We start from the raw sequence: 15,093 nt of genomic DNA on the forward strand, positions 1-15,093 counted from the left end.
GGTCTTGAACCTGCAGGGGCCGCGGGAATGCTGCCGTGGTAAGTGCTTCTCTGTACAGGGAGGCCTGTTTCCGGGTGAGATCCAGCTTTTTCAGCTGATGGCACTGAGGGTACAAGACTGTGGTCAGTGGCTACTGCTTTTAAGTTGCAGGGTTTGTTCTGCAATCCCCGCTGGGCCCAGTGCTGCGTGACCCTTCAGCAGCCCCAGAGCTGCTCTGGGCATCTCTGCCTCACTGCATCGCAGATGCTTCCTCCTTTGGGCTCTGTCTCCCCCCCAACCCCCCGTGGGATTTCCCCTTTCACCAAGAAACAGGAGAGGGGAAAAAGAGCGTGCAATTTCCAATCAGAGAACCTGGGTTGGAATCCCAGACCTGCTCCAGCTCACTCTGAATTGGCACGTTTCTGAACTTCCCACCTGGAAAATCAGGGCGATCCCATCTGCCTCAGAGAGTTTCTGTTTAGTTTCTGGCTCCCCAGGAGGCTCTTGAGGCCTGGATTTCCCCACTCAGTCCCCAGGTCCCAAGCACAGCTGCGAGCAGAGGTTCCTGCTGCTCTGCCGGCCTCTCACTGTCTTCTGGTATTTTTCAGCCTCACACGCCACAGCAGCTAGATTTCTAAATGTCTCTCTTTGTAAGTCTCCACTTCTGCATATCCCTTCGCTTTTGGAAAAATAATCTCCCTTCTCTCCCTTCTGGCCTCCCTTCCTCCCTCTGGAGCTGCAGGACCCCGCCTCCCCTCAAGCTCTGGGGTATCCTTTCTTCTCTCCGTCACGAACCTGGCCTGGATCTTTTGCCTAGTGGCTGGATCTCCTGCCACACTCCCCTCCTGTGCCTATGTGAGGGCTGGGGCCTCTCTCGTGCACACCCCTCTGTGCCGTCTCCAGCCCTGTGACCCCGTAGCCTCCAGCAGATGGTAGCTTGGCAGGCAGGTCCCTATCTCTGCAGAGGCTTTCAGAGCAAACTTGTGCTTGCCCATCCCGGGTGCTTCCCACAGTCCTGCCTGACTATGCTGAGTCCCCGCCCTCCCTGGCCCTGGTGTAGGTCAGCATCCTAGTTTTCTCCCTGCCTCCCCTGACAGGTGCTGCCCGGGCATAGCCCTAGATCCTTTTCCTTCATCTTTTTTTCTGCGCTGTGACTTCAGCTGGCCTCACCTAGTCGCCCCTCCTCTGTCAGCCACATCTCCTGGAGGAGGTGGGTGTGTATCAGTGCCTAGTGCACTGGTGGTGGTGAGGAGTAGACTATCCTATCCAGGTGCTCAAGACTCGACTCAGCTTAGTAAGGGCAGTAAAGGGGTGGGGTACTGTCACAGTGAAATTGTGGGCCCTGGCTCGGCGCCTGTGGCTCAACCGGCTGAGGCGCCAGCCACGTACACCTAAAGTGACGGGTTCGAATCCCCAGCCCGGACCCGCCAAACAACAATGACGGCTGCAACCAAAAAATAGCCGGGCGTTGTGGCGGGCGCCTGTGGTCCCAGCTACTTGGGAGGCGGAGGCAGGAGACTCGCTTGGGCCCAGGAGTTGGAGGTTGCTGTGAGCTGTGATGCCAGGGCACTCTATCCAGGGGGACAGCTTGAGGCTCTGTCTCAAAAAAAAAAAAAAAAAGAAATTGTGGGCCCTGTGTGGCTCCTCCTGCCTTTCTCCTCCCCAGCTCCTAATTCCGCTCTCCCCTCCCCACACATCTCCTTCAGTCCTCCCAACACTCCCCTCCTCTTCTTACCACCTGCTTGGTCTTCTTGGTGCTCCCAGTAAGGAAGTAAGTTTGGGAAGTTGCACTCCCTACCCTGCCCTTCCCTCTGCCCTGCCTAACCCTGACCTCCCATGTAGGTCTCAGCTTAGTGTCTCTCTCCCTGGAGTCTTTCTCTGCCTTCCCACTCTGGGCTGTCACCCAGTGCGCCCTGCCCCAGCACATCATGGTGGCACTGACCAGGTGTACAGGCTCATTAATTTTAGTGGGACCCCCACTAGGAGGGCACTGCCCGGAGCTCTTTGTCACAGGACCTTGATATATAGTCTGACCTTCACAAACAGGTTCACTCTCATCTTGAGAAAGTAAGTTTTCCCAGGAGAGATGGGGTGGCTACTCTGCCTAGGGATGGAGGCAGAGACCGCTGGCTTTTGCAGAAAGGCCATGCAGCACCCTGGAGTGTGGAGGAGGCACCAGAATGTGTCTTCATGTGTCAGAGGCCCTCGCAGTTTTATCTTCAAGTCCCTCGCTTAGGGACAAGGAGCCTGCGTCCCAGAGGTGAGATGAACAAGGTCACGGGCGAGTGAATGGCAGAGCCAGCAATAGAAGCCAGGCCACCGCTGCTTGTCCTGATAATTGCTTCCCGTCTAGTAAAAGTTTAACTGTGTCCTCAGCAAAGTGCCAGCCTCTGCCCCAGGGGTGTGAATGGGCTGGCTTCCCTGGGAGGTGCATCCACAGTCCCGTGGCCCTGTGTTCTGGTGGCCTTAGTGCTTCGGGCGGTGGTGGCTGGTTGGGAAGCCAGGCTTGGAGCAGGGCCGTGAGGCTGCATTCGTTACCCTTGGACTTGGTGCTTATGTAGCAGTTACGGGAATCACTCAGTGCCCTTTCTGCAGCATGTGATTTGGGAGGGCTGGGCTGGCAGGGTGGTGGTGGCTGCAGGCGGAGTTCCCGTGCTCACCCTAAACTGCTGGCATTCTGCCCCTGCCCCGTATGAGGATGCCCTGAGGACACTGGGCTGCCCTCTGTGGCTTCTGCAGTACAGCTGTGCTTGGCCTCCGGGTGCAGCAGAGACAGCAGGTGAAATGGTGGGCAGTGAATAGGCTCAGCCCAGTTTCTAGGGCTACTCCCTACTGCAACTGGGGAGGCGCCCTGGCTGCAATTTCCTCTGCTGAAAATTCTGAACCTTCACGATTCAGAAGCTTGCTGGCCAGAAATTTAAAAATTTGAGCATTTTTGCTTTTTTTTGCCTCATTGGAGTCTCTCACTCAAGGCAGATGCCCAGCTTCCTCCTGTCACTGACAGCCCCCACATCAGGGCCCTGCCTGTCACACCAGTCTCAGGCCACATGCTACTCTGTGCACACACTGAGGTCAGGACAATGGGAGCCAGGGAACGTGATGGGGCCACTCTTAACTATTCCTGTTTTACTCTCTAGGTGGAATGGAGAGGAACTAGGACGTTCATACAGGTGGCAAAAATTCAACTTGAGGCCAGGCCAGGTGACCCTGTGTCAAATGCTCCCCAGGCCCCAGTACTTGCTTTTTATCTATAAGAAGGAAAGTGCAGCTTTATTTTAGCGGCTCACCTGGATTCTTCTGGCATCTGCAGGCCACCCTCTACTGGGCACTTGTGGCTCCTGCACAAGCCCCTTGGGCCTGGGAAGGGAGTTGCACAGTCAGGCCATAGGATTTCTTCCCTGGTGGAACTCGATAAGCTCCTATCCTGAACACAGAAGAAATGCTCAGTGACCTGTAGCCTGTGTCAGGTCACTGAGGCTGCCCAGTGTTCTCACAATGGCTCACACCTGTAATCCCAGCCCTCTGGGAGGCCAAGGCAGTGCGTTGCTTGTGCTCAAGAGTTCAAGACCAGCCTGAGCCAGAGTGAGATCCTGTCTCTACTAAAAATAGAAAAACTAGCTGGGCATGGTGGCAAATGCCTGTAGTCCTTCCTAGTTACTCAGGAAGCTGAGGCAGGAGGATCCCTTGAGCCTAAGAGTTTAAGGTTGCTGTGAGCTATGATGCCATGGCCCTTTACCCAGGGTAACAGAGGCAGACTCTGTCAAAAAAAAAAAAAGGAAAGAAAGGGGAAATCTCCGAGTGTCTGAGATATGCTCATATGCTCACTGGAAGCCCTTTCTTGAGTTTGAACTTATAATGCAGCATTCAGAAACTCGGGTGACTACTAACTTGCCTATTCCTACTTAGGCAGCTTTCAGGGAAGCTGGGTGACTAGCTCAGCTGGGAAAGTCATCTGGGACTTTCCTAGTTTTAGCATTGAAACATCCTGAGAACATCCTCAGTCTCAAGTAAACTTGGAGGATTGGTTACCCTGGGATTTGATTAACTTCTTCAAACCATTTATTTATTTATTTACTTATCTACCTACCTACCTGTCTATTTAGAGAGAGAGTCTCACTCTGTTGCCCTGAGTGGCGTCGTTGTAGCTTACTGCAACCTCAAACTCCTGGGTGCCTGCCCAAACTGCTAATTTTTCTATTTTTAGTAGGGATGGGGTCTCATTCTGCTCAGGTTGTTCTCAGACTCCTGACCTCAAATGATCCTCCCACTTTGGCCTCTCAGAGTGTTAGGATTACAGGGGTGAACCACTGTGCCTGGCCTTCTCCAAGTCTTAACGTCCTCAGCAGAGATAATATTACCTACTTCTTAGTGCTGTTCAAGGATGGCGGAGGTCAGCGCCTGTGGTAGGTAACCTCTGGTGCATCAGCCTCCTAGAGCTGCCCTAGCAAAGTACCACAAATGGAGTGTCTTCAAACTGCAGAAATGTATTGCTGCATAGTTCTGGAGGCTGGGAACCTTGAGATTAAAGTGCTGGCGAAGCCTGACTGCCTCTGAGACCTGGTGGGGAGTTTTTCCTGCCTCCTAGCTTCTGGTGGTTGCCTTGTTTACTGTTCCTGACTCACACACATGTCACACTGATCCTCCGTCTTCACAAGGCATGCTCCCCAAGTCTCTGTCGTCCCATGGTGATCTTCTCTGTGGGTGTGTCTGTTTCTGCATCTAATTTCCCCTGCTTAGAAGGACACCAGTCATAGTGTACTAGGTCTCATAATGGCCTCATTTTAACTTGTAAGGTCCCCCTCTCCAAATAAGGTCACATCAGAGGTGGAGGTCAGCCTATCTCTTTGTGGGGACACACAATTCGACCTATGACAGCAGGGTTAGCTATGACTCATATTGTTATTTGCTTTCCTATCTTTATAACCATCTAGAAACCCAGAAAGGACTAAGAAGCAGGTCCTATCCCCAAAAACACATGGTACCGCGGACCCTGACTGGTGGCCCCCTTTGTGAGGAGTTAACTTGGTGGCTGGACTTCATTCCAGTACAAAGCATATAGGAACCATCCCTTTAGCCTCTGGGATTTTGTTCTTCTTGCTGCAGATGGAGCAGGTGAGGAGTGAGCTGCTTCAGGAGAAAGCTGTTAGGCAAGACCTGGAGTGTGACAAGATCTCCCTGGAGCGACAGGTGAGGCAGGTGCCCTTGAGTCTCTCTATACCTGTCACCCGTGGCTTTGGACTAGAACAACTCTGGGGTGTAACTTAGCTGAGAGGGAGAGATGTTTCTCAAGCATTTCCCAGAGAGCTTTTTCCCCAGACATATTAATTCTGCTTGGAAGTTTGGCAGCTGCTGGGAAGAGGAATTGCAAGTATTTCTGAAGCTAAGGAAAGCTAAATTCTCATGTAAAGAGAATGAAAATGAGTCAAGGTTGTCAAACACATGAGTGCTAAGAGAGCTTAACTGGATCACTATTTCTTCTACCAACTGTTCATGTTGATTCTTCACTGAATATAATCAGGGAAGGGGCCTTTTCCTCCTGTCCCTTATAAAAGGACAAGACTAAATCCATCTGATGTTCCAGGGCCTGAAGTCAAAGATTTCATTTGTGTCTACCAGGGCCTCAGTTCAAGGGTTTCCCCCTGGAAACATCTTGGGCCTCCCAGGTCCCCAGGCCCTGCAGTGTGGGAAGCAGCCAGACTCCTGGCTCCAGCCGAGTTCTGCTCTGCGTTGCTCTGCATGAGAGCACGGCAGACGTGCAGGCCCCTCACAGTCTCCCCGTCTGATTCCAGAACAAGGACTTAAAGAGCCGCATTGTCCACCTGGAAGGCTCCTACAGATCCAGCAAAGAGGGGCTGGTGGTGCAGATGGAGGCCAGGATCGCAGAGCTCGAGGACCGTCTCGAGAGCGAGGAGAGGTGAGCACAGCCCGCCTGCAGTGCAGAGGCCTCGGCGGGCAGTGGTGGCCAGATCACAATATGCTTTCACATTTGCGTCTCTTCTGACCCCCATAAGCCTGTGAGGAGCACAGCAAGCAAATCTTGTTGCTGTTCTTTCCATTTTATAGATGAGAAGACTGAGACCATCAAAATATATGACTTGTGGGCGATACCTGTGGCTCAAGGAGTGGGGTGCCCACCCCATATACCTGGGGTGGTGGGTTCAAGCCCGGTCTAGGCCAAAACTGCAAAAAAAATAAAAACAAAAACCAAACATACACACACACACCTGTATATATATGACATGAGCATGGTTGAATACTGGACTCTCACTCCTTGTCCATACCTTTCTTACTGGACCTCCCAGCTCTTTCCCAGTCCCTAAAATAGGACAGGATGCCTCAGAAGCCACTGAGTTTGATTCAGATTAGGGCGGGGGAGCTGCCTCCACCTGGGCACCAGGTGTCAGAGGAAGGGCAGGTCCTCCCATGATGGGAAGGAGAGGTGTGGAGTCAGTGACCACACTCCTCCCAGCACCTCAGTTGTCTACAGCTAACGCTGCTGGCCAGCTCCAGGTCAGACTTGACCCTTATGGCCCCTCACTGTCCTAGAAGGGGTGTGGTGCATGCGATGCTTGACATTATCTATTTGTTTAGTTGGACCTTTAGGGAATTGGACCAGAGCAGCCTGGCATAGACTCAGGGCGGTTCTAGTCCTGGCTCAGCCCCTCACTGGCTCTGCAGTCCTGGGCAAGTCAGTCCTCTTCTTTGCTCCTGCACGGTTGTGTTTCTCTGACCCCAAGCCATGAGCTGGCCAGGCAGCCTGGCTCGAGCTTCCTCTCATCCACAGCCGGGGCTGGGCCTTTGCAGGGCTGAGGGTGAGAGGGTTCTCACATCTGCCTCCCCCAACCTCCAGGGACCGGACTAACCTCCAGCTCAACAACCGGCGGCTGGAGCGGAAAGTGAAGGAGCTGCTGATGCAGGTGGATGACGAGCACCTGTCGCTGACTGATCAGAAGGACCAGGTGGGACTCCCCTCCTCCACTCACAGAGGAGGGCATGTGTCTCGGGCCCGGGAAGCAAGAGGGGCCCGGCCTCCCTGCCAGGCAGTGGAGTTAGGGAGGCTGATTCCTCTTTCTCCACTATGAGTTACATTGCAGAATGGGAGCTTTCTAGCTTACTCAAGTAGAGGACTTTAGGGTCTGGGCCTGGTAGCTCACACCTACAATCCTAGCACTCTGAGGACGGAGGTGGATAGATTGCTTGAGCTCACAAGTTTGAGACCAGTCTGAGCAAGAGCAAGACCCTGTCTCTAAAAATAGCTAGGTGTTGTTGCGGGCACCTGTAGTCTCAGCTACTTGGGAGGCCAAGGCAGGGATTGCTTGATCTGAGGAGTTTGAGGTTGCTGTGAGCTATAACACTACAGCACTCTACCCAGGGTGACAGAGTGAGACTCCGTCTCAAAAATTAAAAAAAAAAAAAGTAGGGGACTTCAGCAAACTTTAAACCCTGAATTTGGCCTTTAGACGATCATCTGGTTATGGTCGCCCTGTTGCCCATGTCCCTTGCTTACCTGGGTCCCCCAGGAGCTGGCCTGGGGGCATCTCTATGCTGGCTGTTCCCCATGGCAGTGCTGAGAACTCATAAGTGCCCTCTCCTGGACACAGCTGAGCTTGCGCCTGAAAGCAATGAAACGGCAGGTGGAGGAGGCCGAGGAGGAAATCGACAGACTGGAAAGTTCTAAGAAGAAGCTGCAGAGGGAGCTGGAGGAGCAGATGGACGTGAATGAGCAGCTTCAGGGGCAGCTCAACTCCATGAAAAAGGGCTTGAGGTAGGCAGATGCAGTGCCCCTGGGGGGCGGGGGGGCGGGGCTGAGGCTTTCACAGTGTGCCACTCCTACTGGTTCAAGCCAGTGCCTATTGTTAATTTCGGGGTCATCTCATCCTAGAAACAAAGGTGGCTATGTCCACTTCAGTTACTCCATGTGTCGGCTTTGTACCAATGCCCAGTGTCACCTGGGCCAGTGTTGTTCCTATTAGCAATGGGGAAACTGAGGGTTGGTGCAGGTAAGACTAGCTCACCCCACTATGGAAGGGCAGTACCTGGACCAGCCTGCTTCTGTCTGACTTAAGGAGATATGAAGTGAAGTTTTGATTTGTGTCCTCATGAGGACTAGGATGTCCCAAGCCCAGTTTCAGGATGCAGCAGCTCTCTGCACCTCCTGAGGCATTGAGGTGAGGGAGTGAGTTTTGGTTCATGCCCACAGGGCTGAGTCTTTCTTGGAGGTTGGCTGTGACCTGGGCCTCTGTCCTGGCACCCAGGCAGTTTTGTTGGAAGTATACAGAGGCTCCAGGCCATTGAGAATCCTGTAAAACAGCCTGTCTAGGGGGGAAATGGCCCCAAGATCAGCACTGGGTACAACATTTAAGGGGATACCCCAAATCTCAGCAATCACAATAGGTAACATTTTAATGCAAAATTTAAAAAATATGAATACACACAGTCCATGGTGAATAAGTTACCAAAATTTCAAATTGGCACAATCAAAAACAGTAGCTCGCTGTGCCCCCAAGGAGCTTGGTCAAAGAGGTGATCAGAAATATTGATCTTGTCCCAGCCCGGCCCAGCCCTGTCCATACCAGCCACCTGGGCTGAAGGTGGGCTGTTGGCTCCCTGTGGCTGAAGGAACCATGGGGTGTGACCTGTGAAATTCATGTGTTTATGTACCATTCCGTGGTACAGAGGGACAGATTCTTCCTTCACCTGGAAAGCAGGGGTGAGCCCCAGCCCAGGGTCAGAAACCCCTTGTTGTTTCTGCAGACTCAAGAAGCTGCCCAGTAAAGTGCTGGACGACATGGACGATGACGATGACCTCAGCACAGATGGGGGGAGCCTCTATGAGGCACCGCTGAGCTACACTTTCCCCAAGGACAGTGCCATCACCAGCCAGATCTGAGCCCACTTCCAGGGCTGTTGAAGTGGCCGTTGCTCCTATGCTCCTGGCAGGAGCTCTGCGGCCCCTGGGACAGGAGGCAGGAAAGCGAGCGTCCGGCTGCAGAGACCCATCGCCGCTGCCTCTTCACTCAGCTTCCCAGTTCCTCAGTGCCACGTTCCTCCAGGGTCTCTCAGACAGGGAGCTGCTGCAGTTTAAAACGCGGGATGCCTGAGCACCTGAGCAAGGGGGCCGCTGCCCTCTGGGGTGTTTGGGAAACATGCTTTGGGAGGTTGAAGCCCCCTGTCTGCACTGCTTCTCCTGCTTCCCCCCTGACCTCCTGCCAATAAAAAAGGGTTCAAAGGGCGAGTTGTGACTGAATTGCCATGGCGCAGGGGAGCAAGCTCCATACAGGCTGCACGTGTTTTTAACCAGCCTGTCTCCTGACTGCTGCTGTTCCATTTGCAGTGTTACAAAGGCTTTGTAGAGTGTCAAAGTTCACACATCTCTATTGTGTATCCTTTTTGAAAATATGAAGCTACTAGATTTTAAGTATTAAGGAGCAGAGGTGAGAGAGAAAAGTAGAATAAAGACACTTTGGATATGGGAGTTGGAGAGGAGTTATAGTGATAATGGACAGTTAATGCTGAGGATAGAGGCGCAGATGGTCTGGGCAAACAACTCTCTGGAGGGGTGGGAGGGTGGGGGGTTGAAAACCAGAAGGTCACTTGTATTTGTGGGCTATAGCTATGGCCTTGGCTGCTTATTTTATCTAGAATTTTATTATAATTTCTGAACCATGCTGAGACTGATTCCTGTCAGTCCATCAATTGTAATTCCTTTACACGGGTGGGTTGGGGAGGCTTGTCAGTAAGGTTTGTAACAAATGCTGCAGTTTCTGGAAGGACAAAGCCCTCTGGTTACCTCTCACTGACCCTCTCATCTCACTGTGGGCCTCCTTGCTATGCCCCCGGGGCCCCTGGTGAGGCAGCAGCAAGATGGGGGACCAGGAGGGTGGGAGGTGGTGGTGGTGGTGAAGGTCATGGGTGTAAGGATGAGGCAGGTCATGGGGGAAGGGAGAAGAGAGAGCAGATGGACAGATGGGTGAGAAGGCAGCCAGAGAAGTTCTTGAAAGCTGGGGGACGTGCGGGCAAGAGGGGGATTATGCGGGATCTCAGGTTTATGTCACGGGAGGGAGGAAAAAAATAGACACCAGCCAGAGGACTCCTTCCAGCTTCCAGGGATAAAGGGACGTCACCAGCAATGGCAATGTGACTGGGAGTGGGTGGTCTGGGGACAAGGCCAGGTGGCTGGGGCAAAATCACAAGGGCCAGGGCATTGGGAAAGTGCAGAGCATCCTGGCATTTCTTCCTGGCCTTCCCATGTCACCTTGCACCAGGACAGTCCCCAGGCATGGCCACAGGTCAGGTCCAGTCACAGCTGGGCCTCCACAGGTCAGCAGAGGAGCAGGCAGCCTGGTAGGGAAGTAGCCAGAGAGGGGACCTGTGGTTGGTTCTATGTTTGGGGCAGAGGTGGCAGTGTTCGGCTGTGTCACAAAGACGCCAAGCATCCCAATAGATGGACCAGAGCGCTCCATGACAGTTGCTAGGAGGTCCCACCTACCCTGGGTCACGGAACCCACCCAAGAGGATGCAGAAAGGTCAGCCGAGGTTAGGGTGGGCTGTTTGAGCCTGGAGCTGGAAAGCCAAACCCTCTCCACCTCTGCTGGGGTCATCCTCTCCACAGCTGAGGGGGATTCTTGCCTCTGCTTCCTCATTTGAGGTGTGGAGAGATTCCTCCTCCCTTTAGCCATTTATTCATTTAGCAAGTATCTTTTTGTCACCTGTGATGTATCAGGCACAGCTCTTGGCACCGGGAACACAGCAGTGGTTAGACAGGTGAAAATGCTGCCCCTCCCGGAGCTGCATGTGAGGAATGGGGGAGAGGGACAACAGTCAACACACGTTGACACGAGGCCGCGCGCCTCTGTCCTCTCGTGGACACGACAAGCCTGGCTCACTGGAACTGAGGTTCTCTGACCCCCAATATGTTCTTTATTCACCCTCTGCTTCCACCATCATAGATACTTGCCTGTAAGCCTGCCTAGAAACGCCTGAGCCCCGCTCCTAGCCAGAGATGTGCCACATGATAGGTCTGCAGCCCCATGACCTTGGGGATGAGTGTCGGCTGTGTGAGAAAGTAACTTGTCCCTCTTTAGGGGCAGTTCTTCCTGGTGCTGTGAGGCTGGCAACAAGAAGCAGAACTGATGGGGAGAGAGAAGAGAGGTTACCACTGAAAACTCCTGTGTCGTCACCCTAAGAGTAGGCTGTTATAAATTCTAACAGTTGTGCTATCCTGCACTGCAATGGAGGCAGCAGTGAGCAGGATCCCTGCAGTCCAGCAGGCCAGAAGAACACTGGCCTGGAAGCCTAGAGAGGGGTTTCCAAGTCCCTCCTCATCTCCCTGCCCAGTGACCTGCACAGGGTGCTCATGCTCAGAGCCACGGGAGACAAGGGGAGGATTAGGGCCCGGTGTCCTTTCCAGGTCTAACACGCTATCGTTCTTTGATTTTATTGCATGTATTATAAGTTTGTTTCCTGTTTATTGCTTTAAGAACTAACCCTGTTCAAGAGTATTTTCTTTAGCTAGCTTAAAAAAGAAATTATTTTATGTAAAAACACATGTGGCCAAATGCAATGCTGAGAAGACAATCATCCTGTATCTTTCATAATTTCTTCCCCTGCTTCTGAGGGTCATTCTACAAGGCTGGTTGGCTTATTCTGTTGGGTTTCTGCTTTGGGGTATGGTTGGTGGCTTTGTGTTGTCATGGGGAAGAGACATTCGTGTTGCACCTACCTCCACAGAAGTGAATTCCTGGATAGAGTAAGATTTGCTTTCAATAAATGATGTCACCCAACCAGACTCGTGATTCTTCCATTATTTTGACTTCCTTGTTTTCTCCAGAGCTTGGCTCTGTGTCCTCCAGGAAGCTACCCAGGTGAATGGCTGGGAGCCACCAGAGGAAGTGGAACTTGGTGGCATTCCAGCCGTGGGAGCAGTTTCTGAACTGAAAGGGATGGAAAGCGGTCAGTGGTGACGGTTGAGAGAGCGGATGGCCCTGGATACTTGTAATGTTCTGAGAAATCCAAACTGTCCGTTCCAGACAATGTCAAGGGAGGAAGTGCATTTGATGTTAAGAACAGACTAACAGGCTCCCCTGCTTAGCTGCTTCCTAACACTAGGGGGTTCTCCTGTAATCCCACCTGGCACACTGCCTGGGTCTCACAGTGGGCACCATGGGCTCCATGTTGTAGGAAACAAAGCAACTTCTCCACCGAAGGGATGTGCTGTGATCCTTCTGTTTGTCCTGTTCTTCCCCCTGCCCTCTGGAGGCTGATGCATAATGGCCCTGGGCCCTCAGGGACTATGGCCACTCTGGTTGGGTGGAGCAGGTAGAGGTCTGGGCATGTCTCCATCACCCCACGCTCGGTGCAGCACTTTCAGTTGGGCTCCCCAGGACCTGCTGGGTGCCCTCCTCTCCTTGTGCTGCGGGTTCTACAGGCAGGCATGACTATCTCCTGCTGTTCCCCAGCCTGGTGGGTTCCTGCCACGCTGCCCACCCACTCAAGCAGCCGTGGGCCCAGCAGCTATGGTCCGGGTGGATGTGAACATCCTACCCATCCAGTTGGCCTGTATCATTGATTCCCCCTGCTGCAACCAGGAGCACCCAAACATAAATGAGATATTCTAATTTTAATGAATCTTCAAACTCTCCATAAATTGTTTGTCTTAAAAGGTATATTGAGGCATAATTTAATAAGTTACAGTAAAAATCACCATTTTGTTACTATTTTTTTGGAGACAGAGTTGTACTCTGTCACCCTGGTAGAGTGCTGTGGCATCACAGCTCATGGCAACCTAAAACTCTGGAGCTCAAGCAATCCTCTTGCCTCAGCCTCCCGAGTAGCTGGGACTATAGGTGTCTGCCACAATGCCCAGCTAGTTTTTCTATTTTTTAGTAGAGATGAAGTCTCCCTCTTTCTCACTCAGGCTGATCTTGAACTTCTGGGCTCAAGTAATCTACCCACCTTGGCCTCCCAGAGTGCTAGGATTACAGGCATGAGCCACTGTGCTCAGCTAAAAGTTACCCTTTTCATTATCATTTGCTTTGAACTGTCTTTAGGCCTCTTTATTTGTCCTGTGTGCCAGGGTCCCCTTGGGAATAAGATTTTTTGAGGGGCTGCCTTCTCCTTGGGCCTTGGAGGGAAGAAACCCTGGAGGCCCAGAGTAAGGGAAGACCCCCCTCTCCCCCAGGCCTGGGACTCATCTCCTCCACATTCCCAGCATTCCTCCTTTGAATCTGAGGATGGTTACAGAGAGCCTGTCTTTGTTGAAAGAGTCTCAGCCAGAAATTTTTCTCTTCTAAATTTGCAAATGATAGAAACGACTCTACTGCAAATTCCTATCAGGGCCTTGACAGCCCCACACCCAGAAATTCCATGCCTTGCCAAATCGACTTGGCTGGGTCTTATGTATCAGACCTGCCAGATACACAGTGCTGGAGATCATCACTGACCTTCACGTGCGAGGCGCATCCAAGATTCCATGAACAAAGAAAAACTGGAGTGTGTTCCCCTGGCCAGGTTACTAAGGCAAGAGAAGGCTTTGGTGTAATTCAGAAAGAGGTTCAACAAACAACGATAGCTATTGGCTGAGTCCGTGGCTCACAGGGGTAATCCTAGCATTCTGGGAGGCTGGGGTGGGCTGATCACCTGAGCTCAGGAGTTTTGAGACCAGCCTGAGCAAGAGCGAGACCCAATCTCTACCAAAAATAAAAAACATAGCCAGGTATTGTAGAGGATGCCTGTAGTCCCAGCTACTCAGGAGGCTCAGGCAAGAGGATCACTTGAGCCCAGGTGTTTGAGGTTGCTGTGACCTATGATGCCATGGCACCCTAGCCAGGATGACAGAGTGAGACTCTGTCTCAAATAAAAATGAAAAAAAAAAATGACAATAGCTCTGACATGAAGGGAGGTTGTGCAAAATCTAACTCAGTCTCACAAAAGATTGTCAGCAACTCCTGGAGGATGGCAAGTGTGATCCAGAGGTTTGCTGGGTAAACACAGTTCAAGGATTTTAGGAGAAAGGTGGAAACTTCAGCCTTTTTGACTGGTGAAGAAGCTGAGACTTTGGGAGGTTGGATATTTTGTTGTCCCTCATGCATGGAGTCAGTAGCCAGCCCACAAGCAGCACCTGCCAGCCAGCCGGCCCGGTGCTACTGCTGAACAAGGGTTTGGCCACAGGAGTTTACAGCATAGTTACAAAGTGGTTTCTGAACTGAATGGAAATTAGATACACTAAGGGTTTCACATATTCATGGCACACCGAATGGCCGTTTTTCCTTGTGCTTTGCCTGGTCAGTCTCAGATTTCCCTGAGACCATGTGCAATCCAGCAGCTGACATGTATTGAACACTGTACCAGGGGTGTCCAACCTTCTTTCATTTCTGCTGCAAATTGGAAAAATAAAGAGTTGCCTTGGGCCACACAGTAAATACACGAACACTAATGAAAGCTGATGAGCCAAAATAAATAAATAAATAAAAGGTCCATGGGTACTTTTTGCAATATCAGAGAATACCACAGATAAAGCAAAACAGTCCTCCAATAATATGAATGTGGCCCGGAGGTCCCAGGTTGGACACCCCTGGAAACCCTTTATGTGTACTGACTCACTTGATTCGCATGACCACCCCTGGAGCGGGTTGTTTTGTGACAAGTGAGGCAACCTAGGCAGGGGCACAGTCTGGAGTCCACACTTTGCTGCCTCTCACCAACCTCCCATGCCCTGGAGGACACCATCTTTGATTTCTGTGTGAGGGGACTCTGAGGCCTCCCATCTCAGTTTCCTGCTTCAGTGGTGGGTTTCCTACAACTTAGCGGCCTGCTGCCTGTCTCCAACCTGAGCACTGCAGTCGGAGGCAGCTGGAAATCAAAGTGAACTTCAGAAGGCCCAGGTCACAAGATGTGGCAAGTTACGGGGTGCTAGCTGTCCTTCCGTCCAACTGTCTTTGGTGCCACTCACTGCTGTGATCTTCAGGTTTCTTAGTTTATCTTTCATTCTACCAGGCTCCCCAGGTTTCCCTGAGCCTGATCCAGGTGGGGTGGCCGCTCTGAGTGGTCATTGGGCTACCCTACCCCTACCCACCCCCCACCCCCCCATCCCCGCCGTCTCATTGTATGGAAGGT

The 15,093-nt window shown here is 52.1% G+C and overlaps 1 protein-coding gene across 1 annotated transcript in view; it reads left to right on the forward strand.

The window, feature by feature from the left end:
- CGNL1 (cingulin like 1) overlaps nucleotides 1-11,767 on the forward strand; it is a 179,240-nt gene extending 167,473 nt beyond the window's left edge. Inside the window, exons 15-20 of the mRNA XM_003784377.3 lie at nucleotides 4,923-4,935; nucleotides 5,083-5,166; nucleotides 5,769-5,893; nucleotides 6,830-6,938; nucleotides 7,581-7,744; nucleotides 8,734-11,767. Coding sequence (XP_003784425.1) covers nucleotides 4,923-4,935; nucleotides 5,083-5,166; nucleotides 5,769-5,893; nucleotides 6,830-6,938; nucleotides 7,581-7,744; nucleotides 8,734-8,869 — 631 coding nt within the window. The 3' untranslated portion in view covers nucleotides 8,870-11,767. The remainder of the gene's footprint in view (nucleotides 1-4,922; nucleotides 4,936-5,082; nucleotides 5,167-5,768; nucleotides 5,894-6,829; nucleotides 6,939-7,580; nucleotides 7,745-8,733) is intronic.
- The last annotated feature ends 3,326 nt before the right edge of the window (nucleotides 11,768-15,093 follow it).

The sequence above is a fragment of the Otolemur garnettii genome, unplaced genomic scaffold (assembly GCF_000181295.1).
Source record: "Otolemur garnettii isolate 467f Iridium unplaced genomic scaffold, OtoGar3 scaffold00011, whole genome shotgun sequence".
Taxonomy (NCBI): Eukaryota; Metazoa; Chordata; class Mammalia; order Primates; family Galagidae; genus Otolemur; species Otolemur garnettii.